The sequence below is a fragment of the Anopheles aquasalis genome, chromosome 3, assembly GCF_943734665.1.
Source record: "Anopheles aquasalis chromosome 3, idAnoAquaMG_Q_19, whole genome shotgun sequence".
In the NCBI taxonomy this organism is placed as follows: Eukaryota; Metazoa; Arthropoda; class Insecta; order Diptera; family Culicidae; genus Anopheles; species Anopheles aquasalis.
In genome coordinates, this window is record NC_064878.1 from 47,081,564 (window position 1) to 47,102,912 (window position 21,349).

The following is a 21,349-nucleotide window of genomic DNA, read 5'->3' on the forward strand; positions in this document are numbered from 1 at the left end:
CGCCGTTGATAGATCATGCTTTAATTGCTTACGGAGCTTGTCTTTCGTTGTTAGATATTTCCTATGTGTGCCCGACCGATGGGAGGGATTAGCAAAGCGGTGAAACACGTCGTTGATGATATAGAGTGCACACTGGCGTCGATGAATTCTGGCGGTTCTTCCTTACCTATCGTATTTTATTGGTTCTATGCTTGTTGGAGTATTCATTCGGTTTTATGTGGCAGGTAATTTACAACTGTATTACATTTATAATTATCCACATATGACAACCGAACCTCGAACGCTTTTCTCATCTGTTTTTAACGAAACCCTTTTAAATCGAGCTTATGAGTTGTGTGATGGTTGCTTATTAATGTGTATGCTTGTGTTTTGAGCAAATGTGTGCACCAAGAGAAATGTATTGCCGCTGATAATGGTCTGTAATAAATATGAACAGAGTGCCTGGATCTAAGCCCTCTCAGCACCTACAGCTATGCAAAATCATAAGAGATGTGAAAATATGATGACCATAAATGGAAATTACTCTCAAGTGCATGTACTTGCAATTAAAAAAACACTGTAATTTCATCGGCAATTTTGATTACCAGCGTGATTCTAGACTTTAAAACCTTCCTTTTGATACTTATTCCGAACAAATCTCTTCAGTTCATCTAGTGATATGGAATAAACGGGTTTCCCCCTAGAGATCCGTGCCAGATTAAAGATAAAACGAAAACCTCCAGTATATTTTCCAAGTCCTTGAGAAAATTGCAAACTAATGCTGGCGGAGGCCGAATGTCGGTCGATTTTGGTAATAAACACGACATCGGCTAAACCTTGAGCATGAACTTGAATTCTCCAGTTCTAGCCCCAAAAGGGAACCAGAAAGAACGCCATCAAGTCACGTTTCAGCATGTCCTTGCACCGAAGGCCAGCGTTTGTAATAATTCTACCGTTCGTTATCACAAATCGAAGTCATTCACCAACCTTACTGCCTGGCAGCAACACGTGGCGCAACCATGGCGCAAAACTAGGGCAACACGGCGGCGACAACCCATTATGGATCGTCACACGGCATTCGGAAATCAAAGAAGATGAATGACACTCGCTCCCGTGACATTCTTGGCGATAGAAGAAAAGCTTCAGTTCAAAGACCAGAATACGATCACTTCATCCATCCGTTTTGGTATTTATTATAATTTAGAAACATTCAATTACACTACATCGAAAATGTTCTAGACCCCGGAGGCTCCTGGGGTTGGTGCTTAGTAGAAATGTGAATCGTAGATGGTGGCCGGTTCAGCCCACCGGCTGGCCCGGTGCTTGGCCGGTGCATTCAGTACCACAAACGATTGTGTGCTGGCGACCTTCCCCTTGTCCACTGTCCCGCCCGGATGATGCTTCCTAGCGGCCGGGCGTCCTGGGGCCGGTGGATGGTGGTAGGTAGGATTGCCCTCTATCACCTTAGTCCGGTTGCGCACGTGTTGCGCCTTCCGGTGCAGATCCTTGTAGAACACGACGGGTTCATTCTCGCGCTGAATGGCAATGATCGGTGATTTAGCCCTGCGGCCATGCTTCGCAATCCGCACCGGCAACTGTATTGGGCTGCTTGTTCTACCGGGTGGTTTCAATCCATCACCGGAAGACGATCCTCCTCCTCCTCCGGTCGTACTGCCAGCTACGGCTGGATTCTGCGTACTGTTGCCGGTGCTGCTGCTGTTGCTGGTACCCACGGTATCGATCTGTACGATTGGCAGTGTAGGTTGCTTGTTGTTGTGACCTGCTGTTGTATCGGTGGTAAGCTGGCTGTCCTGAAGAATGCGCTGCGCCAACAGACTGCCCCGTTCCTTCGGAGGCGATCGTTTCTTTATCATCATCTCACGCTGTGCTTTACGGTACTCGGGCTGCGAAACGAACTTGTCCAAACCCTCTTTCGCGTCCGACAAAACGGCCGCGTGAATGTTGTACTTCGATGGAGATGGACTGCGACGGTTTGAGCGTCGCCGGGGTGGTTTCTCATAAACATCCTCCAGATTTATGCTGCAAACAGGCTTCTTCACCAACGGTCGAGTACGGGGATAATCGATATAAGAGCATCTGCAGAAATAAAGCATTAACGGTTCAGGATCAGAGTCACCTCACTATCAAAGGTCAAGGGCTCTATGGATATTGGAAATTGATTTAAAATTTAATACCCATCACATGTCACCCCCCGAATGATTCTATTAATACCGCAAGGAGCGTTCACCTTTCGCTCATTAATAATGCACCAACCATCCTACTGCGTACTTACCGATACATCGGCGTGTAATCCATATCACCCTGCATGGCGAGAAAGTTATCCTTCGGTTTAGCCTTCTCCGGTTTGCACTTGATGTGCGGATTGCGGAAACTATGGCTGTACTCGGGCTCACGGCCCAAAAACTCTCCCTTCAGCGATAGATTGTCCTTCCGCACGATGCACTGCGAGCGCCACTGGTCACTGGGCCCCCCGGTCGGTAGCTCTCGGTAGCTTTCCTTGTACTCCGGCCGAAACTCGATCGTCCCGTGAAGGCTCAAATTATCGAACTTCCGGATAGGGGCACTCTTGGTGAAGTGATCGTAGTACTTGTAGCACTCCTTATACTCGGACGGCGTTTCGCGGAAGTTGCCCGTGAACGCGATGTTGTTCAGCTGCGGCGTCGAGCGGGACTTATCGGCCGCCAGCGGCAAGTACTGGGTGGCGTACTCGGGCTCAAACGTTGCCTCACCGGTCAGTCTTAGGTTACTGCGGGCCAGCTGCTGCTTGTTGTGCAGCTTCGAATCGGACGCACTCAGATCGTCCTGTTTGTCTTTGTCGCTGCGGTGCAGATTCCGGTGGCGTGGTTCCATGCTCTTTGGCAGAAAGTCGTACGGCAGAAAGGCCGACTTGTACTCGGAGAACGCATCGGCCAGTCCATTTCCCTTGCCGGGCCGGCCTTCCGGAAGCTTGAAGCTCTCCTCGGGCCGTATCGCAGGAGGGCGTGATCTGGTAAGAAAATCGGAAAGCATCAGAAGAGGACATCACATTCTGAGGCCGTGATGCCCGTGACATTACTTGCTAATCGTGTCCTGCGAGTAGCAGACGAACTTTGCATGGTTCTCCGATAAACCCTTCATCGTGCCCGGTTCGATGTGCAGCGAGGTGCTTCGGCGCAGCGGAACCGCTCGTTCGTGGACGGGCGTAGTTTGGCGTTGGAACCGTTCGGCGTACTCGGACCGCTGCTCAACAGCCGACGGTAGCGATGGTTCCGATTTGTTGTAGAGCGTAAAGCTGCTCGCCAGGTGTCCTGCTGGAAACACCAGGAGGTGGAGTAAGTTTCGGTTGAAAAAAGTAAATGGAAAGCCTTAAACTATAGAGCGTAACATACGGGCGTGTGCCTGGGAAAACTGTCTCTTTCGATGGGTGATTAGCTCATCGACCGTTATGTACTCGTGCGGATGGTGGACAGCGTTGCGTTCCGGTGTATACCACCAACTGCCAGTTCCTGGAGGTGTATCACAAAAAAAGGGCTAAAACCAGTGTCCGCATACCACTCGAGCGACTTCTTACTGTGTCTAAGGCGTGGTAGATCCGGTTCGGAGACGAATATATTCCAATCGAAATGGTCACGGTTGTACGACCTGTATAGGGGCGAGATTGTTTCCTTACAATCCAATCGTTATAAAGACCCGTTTGAATGTAACAAAAAAAAAAAAGGCACAAACAATTTAAGGCAAGTCACAATAAAATAACTTTATACGAACGAACAAACTCTGCCAGCCACAATGGACAATGACGCGCCCAAACCCAAATAAACCGTTTGGCGATTGGCGAACGGATGCGTTCCTGTGCATTGATCCAAATAAACGATAGCGCGTATCGCTAAGCAACTTCCTTTGCCATTATTTACACCACCACGCGGGTTGGCAAGGCGAAGCCGTTTGCTATCCTGTCGGCCATCGCATCGCCGCAGCCGCGAGCAGGAACAGGAAGCCGTTGTCGGTGCCAGAAAAGCGTAAGCCTATTTTTTGTGTCGCATTTGTTGCACATGCTCGGGGCACGAGAATCCATTACACAGAGGGACCAACCATCCGATTGAGGACCCGATTGTGGTGGAATGGTTTCGGTTTCGGTAGTGGGGAGAGGTGGAGGAGCAGGAGGAAAATATTCAATTTTCAGCAACGGCAACATACGGAGTGATTGATGGTAATGAGCTGCTCGCGCGCTGTTGGCATCTGTCTTTTCGATCTTGTTTAGCCACGTTTAAAGCATTTAGTCAAAAGTTATGTGGGGCACTAGAAGATTGAACAGTAAACACTCTCCACACAAGATCAGTTTAGTAGAAAGAGAGATTGCCTCATACTAATTAACTGAAAAAGATTTACTATCAGAGTCAAATCAGCATGAGGTATCTTAAGTGCTCATTTAGTGTATGATTACATCGAAATCCTCCAAAAAGGAACATTTTGTGCTTGCGTGATCCACGGCAATTGATATCATCCAAAAGAAATCAAACAAAATGCAGCCTTATCTTCATTGCCATCTTCTCGAATGTCCAGCTGTGTCCTTCACGGTTTCGTTCAGATTTGACCGCGCAGGATTGTATATTTGACCATCATTATGTCAGGCAATTTATGGTGTATTCAACAATTCCATTATATGTTTCATTAAACCATTACAACTCAGTTAATCCAACCAAAGTGTTACTCAATTGGCATTAATGGCATTGGTACACACCGTACTCAAATGAGAGTAAATTGCAGTGTCTCAGTAATACTCTTAACTGATATTTATTTTTTTAGTATTTTTAGTATAATGGAACTATACATGGAAGCTCATTTTATTATGATTTGTTGTTTCATCAGCTGTTGCATAAATTTTCTGTAAATTTGTTTAAGGGGGGGGGGGGGGGGCTGCGGTTATTTCTGTCCAAAACAAGGCTCATTTTTGACGATTTTTTATGACGCAACCATTCAACTTTATTTTTTCAAGTGAATGACATATTAATTTACAACTTCAGAAGAATATTTGCGTTTATTTTTCGGAAGATTTATCGAAAACTTCATCCATGACTTCAAATTTATGAAGTTGCGTCTCCGAAAAGGTACTTTTTATGGTGCCCATCGTAGCGACATGACGAGTGATCTGAAAAATACAAATCGATACTCGACTGAAAGATTATAAGTTTATCCAGGTAGCCTCGTCGAGTTTTTGTTGAATTACCAATTTTTCGATTTTTGGCAGATTTTTGAAGTTGAAAAAGTGATGCTTTTTGTCATTTTGCCTAAAACACGATTTTTAAAGATTTGTTTAAAAAAACGTATCAACAATTTTCATAAAATCTTAACGGGGCTACCTAGCAAAGAGTGTTCAGATTGTGTGTTAAAAATTTCAAATCAATCGGTTCAGTAGTTTTTACGGTACGATGGGCACGGACTTTGAAAACATTGGTTTTGGGAAACGCTCTTCAAAGTAGCGTGCTGCATGGAGCCTTGTATGAAAGGCGGATTTTCAAAAATCTATAACTTTGTCAGTTTTGCTTCGATTGTTCAAAAAGTTTTCCACAATATTCTTGCAAGGATTAGTATTCAGGGGAAAATATTCCAGTTTCCAATTCCAATTCCGATTAAACGTCGCATTCTATATGAGGGATTAAAAGTAGATGTTCCCATTAAAAGCATCTGAAATAAGCAGGATCATGAGGAATGCAACAGCGTACTACGTACTACTAGCATTCCAGCAGCGATCGTGAGCTTTTCTCTGAGCTTACAACCCAAATGGAATTACATGGAGTGCCTCTCTCAGCTGGCATGGACCCACTTATTGGCCCACGTTGGTTTGCAATTTCAGTTTAAATTTGCAATCTGCTGCTGCTGCTCCTGCTGCTATTGCTGGTGCAACCACTTATCATCCCACTTAGACAGTTTACCACAAGTAAACTGTTGTTTGGTCGATGGTGATGTTGGTGGTCCCCTCCGAACGCAGCGGGAGTCCCTGCACCACCGCCGCTACACACTCCCGTTTGGTTCCGCATTATTGCCGTGGGTGCATCATTTCCTTCGCTTATGGGCCAATTAGTCGGGCCGGAAATGTTAGTTACACGATTGACCCACTTTTGGCACGAATCAAAATTGCATGGAAAAAGTTCGCTCATAAAGCTCTCCCAGCACGCGCTGGTGCTGTTGCTGCTGCTGGTGCTCCTGTGCCCTTCAAATTGTTCGCACCCCGTACACGTGGCTGGTACAGGACGACAAGCGACTGGCGAGTGTTGAAATAATAATTTAAAATAAAGTCGTTGCGCAAAAATGTCAAGCTAATTTATGGGTGGTGGCTGAAGGGCTGAAAGGGGTGATCCCCTTGCGCTTACCTTTCGGTCACACCCTCACGGTGGCGTTGCTTCGTGCGAACCATGTTGCTCCAGCAACAATCTAGCTCGGTGATCTCGATGCCTCTTCACAAATCGCCACACAAAACACTTACGCTTACAATACTGAGGCTCCGGGGGAGCACTGAGGTGCTATTTCGGGCCTGTGCACTTTACGAATGTAAATTTAAACATTTCTAACATTTCAACCCCCCTATTTCCCTTTTTCGCTGCTTAACGCTTTGAGGTAACATTAACCGTAGACACGTGGAATATCTAATTCTAGCATTATCACAGCACAATGTGCATTGCAGTGCTCACACTGTGCCCGTCTGAAGAATTATCACATTTCATGCTTGTTGGCCACACGGCACGACACGGAAGCAATTTCATTTTAACGACATTGACCCTATATCGCACGTTACGCTGGCACATCGCTGGCACCGACACTTGCGGCTGTTATGTGCGTAGCATTCCGATGAGACGGGAACACTCCAAAGAGTACACTACGTAGAGCGCCTACGAGCGCCTCTTAACCCACGACCCACGGTTTATCACTTCATTCCAACGTCCTCCACGGCGTCATGGCGTGCTGTGTGATGTCGCGACGATAGCACCCTTGCTCGCTCGCTTCTTCTCGCGTCACTTCGATCGTCCTGTGGAGTAACGAGCCGTGCACGCGAGTAGTGACCACATCCTTCGGCCACACATCCTTCGTGGTGGCTCGCTGAGGCGTTACTAAATCTAGGCATCGCTGGCATCGGGCTTGGCGGCAGCAGCGTCAATCGGACTCCACTGTGGTCGCTAAAAATAATGGCGACCCGCGCGTCGTGCCTTCGCGCCGGGACGAACTCGTGTTAGCGAGCGAACCGTGTTCTCTCCCTCCTGGATCCCTGCTTGGTACCACAGGACATGGCATGGCAGTGTTGTTCCCTTCCCCAGGCAAACGGAGCCATGGTCAGTTTAGACCGCGGCACACACAAATACACACATATGGTAGCTAGCCCACGGATGGAGGCGTACCGCCTTGACCCTACCATCTCAAGGCAACAACGGTTTCCAACGTGGAGAACTAATCGTTATGGCTTTCCGTAGCGCAAACATGCTGACTTCGTATTGACGAACCCACAACGTGGGTGCCAGTAGCACTCAGAAGGATTGCGGTCTCGCCTCCTGTAAGGTAGAAGCCGGACGAGATATTCTATCACCGAAATGGCTCTATCTCGTGTGGTGTAGATATATTTTTGAAAGATTTTATGAGAATGAAACACATAATGATGTGATTGTGGTCAGTTTAAAGCCCAAAGAGGAATAAAAAGAAGCAGTTTCAAGTACCTTGGCGCCACCAATAAACATTTGATTACATTCCTGTTGTCTTTGCACCGAGAGAACACGCAGATAGCTATCTAAATCTGCTGTTAAGCTATTCACGGTAATAGTTCAGCAGGTATAGGAGTTCCGTCGAAAAATATTAACACCACATCGCTACCATGCCATGTGGCATACCGTGTAATGATATCGAACGTACAGCAGGAGGGAACCACAAATTACTCCTTCCTGGCCCGGGCTCCGGAGCAAGGGAACTGGTAAAGTAAAAGTGAAGAATTCAAATCCAGTTCAAGGTTGACAGCAACAGTTCGTTGGGCTATAGTCCGCCGCCGCCCCCGAAGGAGAAAGCCATTTTTGATGTTCGAGTTCCGACGTGGGGTGGCTTTTAGCGCCCCGTTCATTAGAAGGAAAACCAAATTCTCCTACACTGGGGGCGAGCGGGCGGATTGGCTGGTTGGCTTCGGTATGATACCGACTGGTCACGGTCATATTGCGGAAAACCTTCGTCCTAATCTGCAAATTAATCTACGTGAGTGAGGGCTCAGCCCATACGGTCCCACACCTATACGTGATGTGTTCGAAGTGTTCGAAGACGTATCCTTCGAGACCACACCCTAGCTGTAATGACCGCAATGTAACGCTTAGGCTGGAAATCATTCGCCAATCAATTCCCGATTTCGATTAGCGGCCCAGCCCTGTAGAAGCCCCATGATGGATGGGAATTTGATATCCGACTCGTTTTACGACGTGTTGTAATGGTTAAGATTTACACGCGGTGATAGGACATTAAAATTGTTCTGTTTTATGGTGGCCATTAATTAGCAATGGACCACTTCAAACCGGAAATGTGAAGCGATTGTGAAGCTGTTAGAAGAAGATCCGTTTCTGCAGGTAAACTGAGGATTAGATAATTGTATAATTGATTTAAATGGTCATTCAATACCCTATACATTAATGGGGTTAATGACATTTTTAAGTTTTTCATTTTTTTAGTCCAAGATTGTAAAATTATCATTTCAAAGAGTAAAAAGATTTGTCATATAAATACATTTTCCTTTATTCATTCTATGCTACAATATCGCTGCCATTTTAAAGACCAATGCAAATGATCGTTTGTGGTACAAATGTGGTTCACTCTAGGCTAGGTTTCGACACTGCAGTGGCTTTTAGGACGGCAGTTTTTGGTGGAGCACGTGGGGTACAGTAGCAGTTTCCTGATTATCCTGATGATCCTGATAGAATGTTTCAAAAAGCACAACCTACAGTCAATTTGGAAGCTATTTGATTGCAGCATCTCACTGTTAAAAATGTCGATTGTTTATCATGTTGCGTTTTAATGGTGAAAAAAGCGAAAAAGTCTGGCTGAAGTTGTTGATTGCTTCAAATAAATACCACGAACTTTGAATGATTTCACACTCGAGTTTGAATGCTTTTTTTATCCAGGCACTATATTTATTAACTTATCTCATTCTGGTCAGTGTATCGGTGATCATTTGGTCTGGGCCATTGTTTCGCAACTCGAAACTAGTATCATTATGGTGATAGTGTAGGTGTGTATGTATGTTAACCATTTCTACTAAGCTCCATATGATGCGCTAATGTGTTTGAAAGGGATTCAATACTGAGCCGTTTTTGTAGTAGTTATAGACAGTATAAGTTTGAATGTTCAGTTTAGACGCATGTGCATGTTGCAGTATTTTGTTTAGCTCGTTGCACAGATATTCAAATTATCCAATGAATCCAAATTTATTCAATTGTTCGCCTCTCTTATCCGAAAGCGGTACTTAGCATGAGCTAGATTTGCGGTTAACCACGCGGGAAATGAAGAAAATGAACGCCACCACAGCTACGAACAGGTTAACATTTCGCTCTAAAATATACACATTTATTCCTCCAATCTTTTATCGTCTGCCTCTGTCAACAGTGGGAAGGAGGGGCGGGTAGTTAGAAAATGCCTTAACGTCGACGGTCCTTACTGCGGCTGTAAGAACGCGGCGATCGTGAACGTGATCGGGATCGGGATCGCGAGCGTGAGCTTGAGAGCGAACGCGATCTAGGCCGTGCCGGTCGGCGTGTTGAGCTGGAACGTTGAGAGTGCGATCGCCCGTGGCTATCGGAGGGAGGGGCCCTCCTGTTGTTTGCTGGTGGCCGTGAGTCGTTTCCTGGCCTACCACGATTCCGATCCCTACTGATGGAGCGGGATCGCGAGCGTGACCGCGAACGAGAGCGTGAACGGTGTTTGTGTGATGTTGGTTTATGCTTATCGCCGGAAACTTTCGCTACCGGTGGCTTCTTGCTCGAAGCATCTTCTTCCTCCGATCCCCAGAGATCGTACTTTGAAAGATCCTCATTATCCTCGTCTTCCTCTTCGTCGTCTTCGTCCTCATCATCCGGTTCCTCGTCCTCTTCCTTCTCGGAATCCTCGGCACGCCTCTTTCGCGGTTCCTTGCGCTTGCTGCTGCTAGTTTCCGTGTGATGTTCGTCATCCGAGTAGCTTCTCCGTCGTCGCGATGCCGTCCGTGCAAGTTGCTGTTCCTTCTGCTTCGATTTCGATTTTTTACGGCGTCCAAACTCGTCGTACTCGTCATCAGACTCCACTCGATCCTTGTACTCCACTACACCACGATCGTTGTAGCCTCCTCCGTAACCTGCCGAGTGTGCCCACAGCAAGAAAAGGGGGCGGAAAAATCAATAATCTGCCGTCGCCGGATGAGACCATCGCCAGGACTTACCCGTACGCTCTTCGACGTCGCAAAACCGTGGGGCGCTGCAGATGTTGCATGTGTGGCGCCGGGCCCAGTTTACGTTGGCGCATTTATTGCATTGCCAGTCTTCGGCACTGAACAGGCCGCGTGACTTCTCCGCTGCGGCCTTTCCGATTTCGGTGCCCGTCTTCTTTTTGCCCCCACTGCCACCACCGTCCGAGTCGCTAGCTGCCGATCCATGCTTCGATGAACCACTGTTGGGACGCTCCTTGCCGCACCGGTTACATTGGTTCCGGCGGGCAAAGTTTATATTTTTACAACTACTCCCAGCGAGCAGCGCGGTCACGGCCACAATCAAGGAGCGGCGGCATTTGCGGACGACGGGGCAATTCCAAGGGAATCCAAGGAGGGTGCGGAGGGTGGGAAGCCAAAACGTTAGATCCCTAATAACTCTACTATTTGGCGGCGCTACAAATTGCCTGCATTTGCTTACTCGGGCTCCGGGCACGTCCAATCGCCGTTCTTGTTATTGGGTGCTGGTCGTTTCCCGTCGTCAGATTTGGTGTGGCCGGTACTGCTCATGGCCCCGTATGTGCCTGGTCTCGGTGCTCCTCAATGCTCAGACTCTTGAGCAAGTCCTGAAAACCGATCCTGTAACGCTTGGAGGCTGTGGCGACACACTTTATCCTTTTCATCAATTATCCTTTTTCGGGGAAAACAGCGCACATTCACAGATGCCAGCTTCGGTTGGACAGTGTTGCCAGACAGAGCGAAACGGTAGATCTCGCCGTTGAAATTGGTTGTGCTTCTCTTTTTCATACAGCCAACAGTTTAACGCGTAAATTAAGGTGTGAAGAAGGGGGAAGGGGTGCATTTCTACCTTAAAGTTTTAGTTTTAATTCCAGAAGGGATTTTCACTTCGATATCCTCTTCGTAATACCTTAATTTACTGTAAAATAAAATTAATTCTCGGTTAATTCGCCGATCCAACTGGCACCACAGATTCAGAGGGCGAAAACGGATTGGAACTTTTAAATTTAACCGGAATAACAAGACTTGTTTCGTTCTACTTTTGCTGTTTTAACTTGTCCGCAATATCAGTGAATTAAACACATTACTCTCGAGACGCAGCATAGTGCATGGATGCATCTTTAGGCCTGTGCATTAAGCTCGTCATTTGGAGAGCGATACCCGAAATAGGTGAGCGTGGTGTGATCGGTCAGGTGCTTATCAATGGTCTGCTAAGCAGCATCGGGTTGTAGATTCTAACCCGAACACACATTTACAATAAAGCGTAACGGTTGGATGAAGCTGGCATCATCGAGGACAGTAACAACATTCATCGAGGATCGGGAGGACTTAGCAATTGTGCTGCTGAAACCGAATCCGCTTAAATTTCGCTGTCCATGATTCCGTATCATAGGTTGCTACATTTGCGGATCAAGGGTTCCACGAAAAGATAAGCCGGAAATACCCAATTTGTGTCCAGTATTTGAAAAGGTAAGAGGGACGAAGTGCGAATCAACAACATCGTCCAGTGTTCCAGCAATGGGTTGCATGGTGGTGGTAGCAACTGCGACCAAAAATCAGCTCCTGGTTTACGGAAGGTCCTTGAGACATCTTGATCATACAAACAGGCCAAACAGGCGCGTTATTCATTCACAACATTTATCAAAATATAAGGGAAGTAATATCGCATTGACGGATCTATCTCACATACTACCTTAAATTGTAATATTCATCTAAATTATTCTACTCTTTCATCTCAAAATGCACCTTACCTCAACCTAGTGTTGAAAAACACCAATGATTGTTCTTGTGTAGACGTGAATTTAGAAGAAACTTATTCGCTTGAGTACATTTTTAAATTGTGATCAAATAACAAGTTTGAAATTTATTTATTGAGTCTAAAAGAATCACAATCTTTCAGATATATTTAATTGGGATTGCTCAGTTAACAACATAAACTTATTAAGCTACATAATTTTCAGGCTTGATTCGAACCACGCATTTGCTTTTGTAATAATACTTTTTACCTCGTATTGTTAAAGCATTCTCGACATTCTTCAAATCGTTTCAGTGTTCAAATACTTGTGAAATCTGCGCTTTAAATTATTAATAAACTAACATAACATCAATATTTGATTTGAGATACAAATAGCCTTCATTCTATCTCCCATATGAATACCAGCAGCTATCTTCAACCTTCAACCGTACTTCTAACCAAAGTCTAGACCCGAAGAACCCTTTCCCCACAACTCCTTATCTTCTTACCTGCACACGCATTGTTTATTGCGAAACGACGGAGGATCAATATTGCATGGGTAACAATCATGAGTGAAAAAGTTCCTCCTTCCTTACCACCCCCCCCCCCCCCCCAAAAACCGTAGCACCGAGAGAACTTGTCTCGAGTGGTACGGCAGCCACTACACTAGCTCTAAACTTTATAATTCAATTGACATGCTGCCAGTAAACTGGGAAAACTTCATCATCACCGTCGAGTGGTGGATGAAGCAGCATCATAACAGCGACACCGTAGTACACCAGCAACAGCAGCAGCAGCAGCAGAAACCGAAACGATTGCGGTCGACCAGATCGAACGGGCATCTAGTGTCGGTTGTGCCACTAGTCTTCCTTCCCCCCCCCCCCTCCCGAACCATGTTCGTCCCGTCATCACAAGCGGTAGGAAATTTATGGCAAACTTGGAGTTAATATATTTCCCACGCTACAGAGACAACTCTATCCGCTCCGTCGAAGGTTATACATACACATGCGCCTCCACCGTGCTACGTGCAACTGGTTAAACTCGCAGTCTCTCCTTTGGTCCACATTTCCAGGAGCTTACGCCCTCATCGCCCCCATCGACTCCGTAGTTGGCCGTGGCGCAAGCGAGCGAGTCACGAGCAACGGAACAGAGAGCGATAATTGGTGGTGATTTTTCACGACCATTAATAACAATCATGCGCCTCCTGTGCCTCTTCTTCCGGGAGTCCGGTAACCAGCAGCCAGGATCGAGCAGCCGACCGAGCACACTGGCCTGGAAAACTGAAGAAATAAAAATGAATAACCATTCTTCTTGGTACCGACCGAGCAGTAGCCACGGATCTACGTGTGTGTTGTGGTTGCGGTGGCAACAGGCAACCAATGAAGGATGGAGCGTATCGAGTTCGTTTCCGGGGAAGGCAGGATGGATTCTTATCGGATCGGCCTTTTACTAGCCGGAACAGCGTGTTCCGTGTTTCATCATTTCGTCCGATATTGGACCTCGTCTCCACGCAGCAGCAGCAGCAGCAGCAGCAGCAGCGCCAGATGGATGGCACACTGGTCGACTTTTTGGGGGGTGGCTCCGGAGAGCGAGATGGTCAGAGAGCGTACGAAAGACGAGACCCCGATGCGCCCGGTGCTGGCGATGCTGATCTAATGTTCAACCGGCACGGCACGAGACACGAAATTAGTGGCAATACATAGCCGTCAGCCCCTCGGGCCTATATGTGAAGGATATGTTTCGCACAGAACGCTCGCTTGCTTGCTTGCTTGTGTGTGGTGTGTCGGGACAGCAGCAGCACACCAAATCACATGCACACATACGAGTGCCCTCCGGACACTTCTATCAGTCTGCTGGTGCTACTGTTCTGTCTGATGTGTCTGGGCCAGAGCGATGGCGAGAAGCATACAGCAGAGAACAGAAGCAGCAAGCAGCTACTATTTGCTGAACGGACAGGAACACCCCCCATCGCCATGATCTGCAATAGTGGCCCCGGAACACGGCGAACCTGGCGGACGGACGGACAGGGCGGCAACGAAATCTATTTGTTCGCTCGTCATTCCTCGGCCATCTCGGATACTTTTAATCTTCAGTGCATAATGCTTAGCAAATATGCTTAGAGCCCTATCTATCCCTTCCTATCGTCCGGCTCGTGATCGTTGGAAGAATAGGGGGAGAGAGAGAGAGAGAGTAGCGACGCAGCTCATCGCCAAGGAGGAGGGCATTCGCTGACGATGACTTCACGGAAGAGGCGGTTGGTGGAGAACCACAGAACCACAAGAACCGACACTCATAACATGCGACTGCGTTGCCCTTTGTCCACCAACCCCTAAATCCCCTATTCTTCTGATGACTCTCGGGGCCGGCACTCTGTTTGCCCACCGCCAGCTCCGCCGGTCCGGGAGCTTGCTGGGCAGATTGCATGCTGGCGATCTCTTCGAGTGTCAAGTTTTGTTTGGCAACCGGCTTGAAGGACCAACACCGGTTGTGGTGGGAATTGGGAAAGAGATGGAAAGCGTACCGGCGCGCGCGCGCCACCCATCTCATCATACGGTACAAATGTATTCAAAAGCCGCCACTCGCCAAGACACACCAGAAGCGAGGATCATCGACGACGAGATAGTGAGAGAGAGAGAGAGAGAGAGAAGGGCAGAAGGGCAAGAACCTAGCAGTGTGTGAAGTGCTATCTGTCGTGACCACCACGCCAATTCCAGTACGGGCCAACAGACACACACGAAGAGCGATTGGTGTGTGCCTTGCATAAGGGAAGCATGTGTGAAGTTCGCCCGGCTCCAGCCACCGGTCTCCAGCCTCCAGGCTCAACGTTCCGTTCGTTCCGACAGATAAATGGGATACATAATGTCGAAATCTTGATGGCTGCGCCCCCCGCACCGGGAGGGAAAGGATGGATCCAGCATGGACCGAGCCGGTGCTTCACCATCATGACGAACCAGCCAGAGCTTTCGTCCCAGAGCGCGCACAGACAACGAGAAGATGTGCGCCCCAGTGGGACAGAGAGAGAGAGAGCAGGAGAGAAAGAGCAAGAGAGAGGCTTAGTAGTGCTCGTCCTCGTTCGTCTCTGGTTGCTCGCGTGGCATTCCGTCTAAGCACCGAAATCGCCCGCCTTTTCCAAATCATCATTTGTCCGTCCGTCCGTCCGACTCCGTTCTCGGTGAACCCTTTTCAGTGCGCGTTCTGTTCGGTTCGCGGACCACGAGCCTCATCTCAACGAGGCACACAGGATGCTATCGGTCGTTGACGGTTCGGGGGTTCGCCAACGGGTTCGACGAGATATCGAGGTACCTGCTGCACCGGAGGTCACCAGGGGAGTAGGTACCGGTGGAGCTTTTCCGATCCCAAGTACATAGCACACAACAGGAGCAGGGCAGCAGCAGAGAGACTCCACATATCAGGTCAGAGTCAATAATGCAAGGTAACAAAATTTGGAACATCAGAACACACTCCGCTCTGCTCGCCGCACTCTTCCGGATCATCGTTCTCCGATCCACAGCCAGAGTCTAGATATTGAGCGTCTGCCTGTATGTGTGTGGCTGTATGTGTGTCTGTTTGTTTTTCACCGTCTCATCGCTTGGTTGCGCGAGTGTTTCCCAAGTCCTAGTGCGGGGGATATTGTTTCTGATTTCCTCGCTTTCTCGACGAACGATCGCGAACGTCACGCCACGGGATGGAGTCATAAAAAACAGTTTGTTGGTGTGTTTTATGGTTATTTCATAATTTTACATGAATCAAAAATTTAGATACGGACAGCTGGCACCGAGCAACCGCTGGCTGGCTGGCTGGCTGGCCGGTTGAGAAAGGATCCTAATCCCAGTGTACCATTCCCGGAAGAGGGGACCCAATTTTGGGATCAATCCGCCGGGCCCTAAAGGATGAATACCTGGTTGAAAGAAAAGGAAGAATTTTAAATATTAGTTTTATTTATTTAAAAAAGTGTCGGAACTTTGTAAAACAGTTACTCAATAACTTGATATATCATTTAAGAACAAACTTTAATAACTTTCTTATCACAAAAAAAAACTAAAAACAAATTCAACACGTGCAACGGAGGGGATTAAAGCACACAGGCGCCACACCATACCGTGGGCCAGCTGGCTGACTATCGCCTATCGCGATAGTAGATTACGCACCGAAAAAGGGTTCGCACGCGAAAAAAAAAAAACAGGAGAAAAAGGACGCGGCAGGAACGAAATGCAACGTACACTTTCGGAAATTGAAAAAAACCGTTTCCTAAACGTGGCCCCGTAAACGTAAACGCTGTAAACCCATTCGATACCAGTTCGCTATCCGTACTATCCGGTCCAATAAAATTTAGCCAATGAGTTGGCTGGCTGGCTGGCTGGCATAAACGTTCTTCGACTGTACATAGCGAGCGATCCTGGTGCCACCGGGACCTACCGACTAGCATCGTTCGCGCGTTCGCTCCGTGCCAGTCGAATGGTACGACATGGTACGATAGCGAAGAAAGAAAGGAGCAGCAACAGCAGTGCTGCCATAGTATCATCATATTATCCCTTCATTCTTTTCACCTCGACAAATGTGTAACATTCTAACAATTTTATCTCCTGTGTGTATGGTGGCGCCTCAACTGCTTCCACCACCCCCCCGAACCGGCAAAGAGTGCCGGAACGGAGCGAGGATCTCTTTCACAACATCTCTATCTCTCGCAGCGCCGGTTTTTGGGTACGATAGGGTGGGAAAGGGGCGGGGGCGGTGGGAGCTTGGTGCTGTTATGGCGTTGAGTGGTGGCCGGGGAAGGAGGGAAGGCAACGGAGTGGGTGATAATCGCTAGCGGTACAGATCCCCATCCTGTCGGTTCGTTCGTTCGTTCGTGAGGCGAGTCCTTGTGGATTCGAGCGAGAGATAGAGCGAGAGAGAGAGTGCGAAAGAGAGAGAGAGAAAGCACTTGCTCTCGTGGTGTTGTCAGTCCTGGGCGTCCTGGTGGGATGGCAGAAGACTTCGCTTCGATTGCTGCCGGTGAAACGTATCGTCAACATCGCCAGCATCATCGTCATCGTCATCGTCAGAGCAATCGGCATTCATCGGTGCCGCACCATGTGTGTGGGCATTCCTCTTCAGTGTGGGTCACAACATTCACACAAACCGACCGCCTGTATACTACTTTGATTGTTTTTAGTTGCATTTATTTGCTAAGTTTCGTTAAGAGGCCCCCCTCAGGATTTGATTTTGTTTTGTGTCACATATTTGTTTAACATTTTTCCCTCAAAGCTGATCCTTTCAAGAGCATTATGTACATTTTTTGGATCAATCGAAGCTAAACTGACCAAGTTACAGATTTTCAAGAATCCGCGTTTCATACAAGGTTCCATGCAGCACGCTACTTTGAAGAGCGTTTCCCAAAGCCAACGTTCTCAAAGTCGGTGCCCATCGTACCGTTAAAACTACTGGACCAATCGAATTGAAATTTTTAACACACAATCTTTACAATATTTGCCAGTTAGCCTCGGTGAGATTTTATGAAAATTGTTGATACTTTTTTTTAAACAAATCTTTAAAATTCGTGTTTTATGGCAAAATTGCAAAAGGCATCACTTTTTCAATTTCAAAAATCTGCCAAAAATCGGAAAATAGGAAATTCATCAAATATTCGACGGGCCAACTTGGATAAACTTATAATCTTTCAATCGAGTATCGATTTGTATTTTTCTGATGACCCATCACGCAGCTACGATGTGCACCGTGAAAAGTATCTTATCGAAGACATGACTGCTTAAATTTGATTCCATGGATGGAGTTTGTAATGAATCTTCCCCAAAATAAAACAAAATATTCTTTAAAAGTAGCAGTTTAATAGGCCATTCACTTGGAAAAATAGAGTTGAATGGTTGCGTCACTAAAAATCGTCAAAAATGATCCTTTTTTTGGGCAGAAATTACCGAAGCACCCCCTATAATATTAAGCTTTTTAGTAGATCCTAGCTCAACAATGAAGCACTATATCCTTCTATGGCAGCATCTAGAGCAGCAGATGGATAGCCCTTTTGATAAGAACGTTGGTTTATCAACCAAAACAATCCATGGTTCGAGAACCCTGTGCAAAATCGCTCGATTGTAAAACAGATCCGCGCACAGTAGTGTTTGCGAATCACGCGTCCTACACTGTCAGTATCACTGTTTGGGGATTCTGTGTGTCGGAGGCTACTCAGACTCTACTACTCCTCCGTCGCCAACACACAACACTCTTCTCACTCCTGACAGCAGCCATCCTCTGTATGTTGTGTGGTGTCCCCCCCCTCCATCCGAATATACTTATATGTATCCTAGATGTATCCTTTCGCCCCCCACACACGAATGCCCCCTTCGGTGTGGTGGAGGATGAACAGAGACAGAGAATCAGAGCATCCGTCACTTGTCTCACCTTCCTTGCAGAGCTCCCTCCGATTGTGCCCACCGGTTGAGAATGACAACACAACGGCACACAGACACTGGCACACATACGCTACGAGTCCTTCGCACGAGAGTTATCCGATGATGCTACTATACTGTGCCGGCACACAGACGAGCCACCGTGGTTCCGGGGGTGGATGGGGGGTGCGTAGTGGGTGGTGGTGGCGAAGGACGAGAGAATGTGAATGAGCATAGCCGAACCGAATCCTCTTCCCGCTCTCTCCTCCTCTACACACATGTGCATGCGCGCAACCGGCGATAGGAAGGATGCGCGCCGATTTCATTCCCCTCCCCCCCCCCCCCCCCCCCCCCGGGGTGTGTATGTGTTGGGGGTACACGTGAAAGCAGACACACGTCCATGTACATACACATACACACACCACACTCACACACTGGCGACGAGTGTGCGCGTATAGCAGAGAGATACTCGCTACTTTACGACTGATGCTACTGAATGAGGGTGGCCCGCGAGGGGATGATGGCTCCACTATCTCCTCCCATCCCACCCACCCTCTCGCCCCCTCATTCCCTTATCGTACCGTCGTCGTCGTCACACGAAAGAGAGAGAGAGCTACCGGCGGCGGCGACGGCGGGCACATGATGAAAATTTGTTTATATATCATGTATCATTCCGAAAGGATTCTTAGCGCTAGAGAGGATATTATTCTATTTGAAATGATATAGTTGGCGGTTGGCCGTCGTGCCGTGAGGACGTGTGTGCGCGCGCGAAAAGTGCAGCAGTAGCAGCGGTAGCGATTCTTTCTGTGTTGCGAGTGCGTGGCGTTTGGTGCTTGTTGCGTGATTCGTATCTCCTCACCGGCCGGATTACCGGCACAGCGTGCTTTCGAGGTGATTGTTTTGTCGTCCCTTTTCCTTTAAGTTTTGTGAACTTTTGAAAGCGTTGAGCTCGTCGCGCAGCAGCTCATCTGTCGATCGTAGTAGGGCAGTGGATTTGATGGATTGCCAAAGATGATCACTTTGATCAGCGACTGCTTGCTTGGATATACAAGGGTGTCGCGTGGTGATTACTTTCGTTGACGAAAGGCGTCAAGTGAAAGGAGACGGCCGTGCATGCGTTTACTGAGATGTCGGACGTGAGTGACAACGAGCACACACCTGTTTGTTCTGGTTGGTTTCGTTTGGCAACTGCTGTGCTTCTTTCCGAAGAGGAGCAAGCCATGCATTCCGTTGCGCGAGACTGTGCAGTGGAGTTAGAGGACTAAGGAATAAGATGGGGACGGTTGCCGGGGTGGGGGATACCACACATTATCACTTTGCATCCGTGCTGTAGTCCTTCATCAACACATCCATCCTTCTGCATAGCCATTTTCCACTTCTGTCCCACCGCGAACCCGCTGTAGGTAGGTTTCATTTGATTATTCGTGACCCGTACCTCTCCGGACTCCTCTTATCCTCTCCACGCATCCTTTTCTGTCGGCTTTTCGGGGAGCGGGAGCACCGGAGGAGCCGCTATGTACTCCGAGGGAGCGCGTGTGCTTAAGCGGTGTGCGGTTCAAAGCGCGATGTCTATATCAACCGACTCCGGCCGACCGACTCCGGGCTCTGTTTGTATCTCATCATCGGTAGCGACTGTCGCGCCGCTCGTTGTAGGCCACCGCCATCGCCATCATCATCAACATCATCATCATGTTCGTCGTCCTCAAAGCTCTATCGCATCTATCTCGCAACACACGGCGGACCGAGTGCGTCGAGGGTACGCAGATTGACACACATCGTTGAGCATGATGAGCGCAATGTGAGAGTGTCCGGGGAGGGTGGGTGACGGAGCACGGTGACCCAACACGCGACACACATGACGCCTCTCCCCCGGTTGTGCACATCACTACCAGCTGGCTAGACTAGTTGAAAAGATGCGTTATCATCTGCTTGCTGTCTGAGTGCTACGTACCGGGGGGTTTTGTGGTACGCACTAACACCGAGCGTACAGTTTTGCAAATAGATTAATGGAAAATTGGAACATTTGGAATACAATTCGTTGCACATTACTCGAAACCTTCCGCTGTCTCACTCTCTCGCTAGACATGTTTTGCGCTTTTTGAAAAAAAAAATACATTTTATTTGCTGACATGCAATTTCCCCAAAATTCACTGAAAAGCCTTTCCCCGGTTGTGTTTGTCTGGATCCTCGTTTTTGCCTCGTGCCTTGTGCCTGCCGCTAGTGGCGTCGTAAGCGAAATGCTCGAAATACCACGTTATGATGGGCTCGGTGATGCAGAGCATGATGCTCCGGGAATCGCTGTACGCCTCCTACTCTCCGGGAAACTATTCCATCATGGCACGGGAGAAGGGTGGAGTGTGATGGTCGATGAGTAGTATCCAGCAACAGCAACACATCAGCATAGCAGCAGCAGCAGGAGCAGCAGGAGCAGAGTGTGAGCGGAAAATAACTGTTCGCACCGTCGCTTCGCAGCAGCATCATCATCATCATCATCGTCGGAGCAGCAGCAGCAGAGGTAGATGATAAAGGGAAGAGGCCGAACACACTATCATCATCCAATGCTGCCACCATCGGTGCCGGAGTCCATGTGTTTGCTCAAACAGTTTCCAAGTGTGTGCTCATGTCCTTTCCGGCTCGCCGACCGGAAACGGGAAGCACATAGTGTGCGGGAGTGCGTGGAGTGTTCCACGAGTCCAGGAGTCCGGGAGATACTCTGATGCTCTAGTGAGCGAGCGAGATGATGATTTTATTGCTCTTCGGTTTCGTACTTTTGAATAATTATGTGAATTGCATCGTCCAGCAATGGTGGGTCCGGCCACCTGC

At 48.1% G+C, this 21,349-nt stretch overlaps 4 protein-coding genes across 7 annotated transcripts in view; 2 read left to right on the top strand and 2 right to left on the bottom strand.

Annotated features, from left to right (window-relative positions):
- Positions 1–467, top strand: part of LOC126575854 (putative 1-phosphatidylinositol 3-phosphate 5-kinase) — a 6,468-nt gene extending 6,001 nt beyond the window's left edge. Inside the window, exon 8 of the mRNA XM_050236834.1 lies at positions 55–467. Coding sequence (XP_050092791.1) covers positions 55–103 — 49 coding nt within the window. The 3' untranslated portion in view covers positions 104–467. The remainder of the gene's footprint in view (positions 1–54) is intronic.
- A 777-nt stretch (positions 468–1,244) lies between these two features.
- On the bottom strand, positions 1,245–6,391 carry LOC126576700 (uncharacterized). The gene is made up of 6 exons (XM_050238006.1): positions 6,348–6,391; positions 3,551–3,621; positions 3,369–3,485; positions 3,056–3,287; positions 2,273–2,986; positions 1,245–2,076 (listed from the first exon to the last, which is right to left on the bottom strand). Exons 1-6 carry the CDS (start codon positions 6,389–6,391, stop codon positions 1,245–1,247), a joined length of 2,010 nt encoding a protein of 669 aa, XP_050093963.1.
- A 2,727-nt stretch (positions 6,392–9,118) lies between these two features.
- LOC126574811 (zinc finger Ran-binding domain-containing protein 2-like) lies at positions 9,119–11,116 on the bottom strand. The gene is made up of 3 exons (XM_050235194.1): positions 10,872–11,116; positions 10,406–10,698; positions 9,119–10,321 (listed from the first exon to the last, which is right to left on the bottom strand). Exons 1-3 carry the CDS (start codon positions 10,958–10,960, stop codon positions 9,630–9,632), a joined length of 1,074 nt encoding a protein of 357 aa, XP_050091151.1. The 5' UTR covers positions 10,961–11,116; the 3' UTR covers positions 9,119–9,629.
- An 8,163-nt stretch (positions 11,117–19,279) lies between these two features.
- LOC126574848 (Down syndrome cell adhesion molecule-like protein Dscam2) overlaps positions 19,280–21,349 on the top strand; it is a 39,192-nt gene continuing 37,122 nt past the window's right edge. For all 4 annotated transcript variants that reach the window (XM_050235238.1, XM_050235239.1, XM_050235240.1 and 1 more), the window contains exon 1: positions 19,280–19,417. The gene's annotated coding sequence lies outside the window, so the exon portion shown is untranslated. The remainder of the gene's footprint in view (positions 19,418–21,349) is intronic.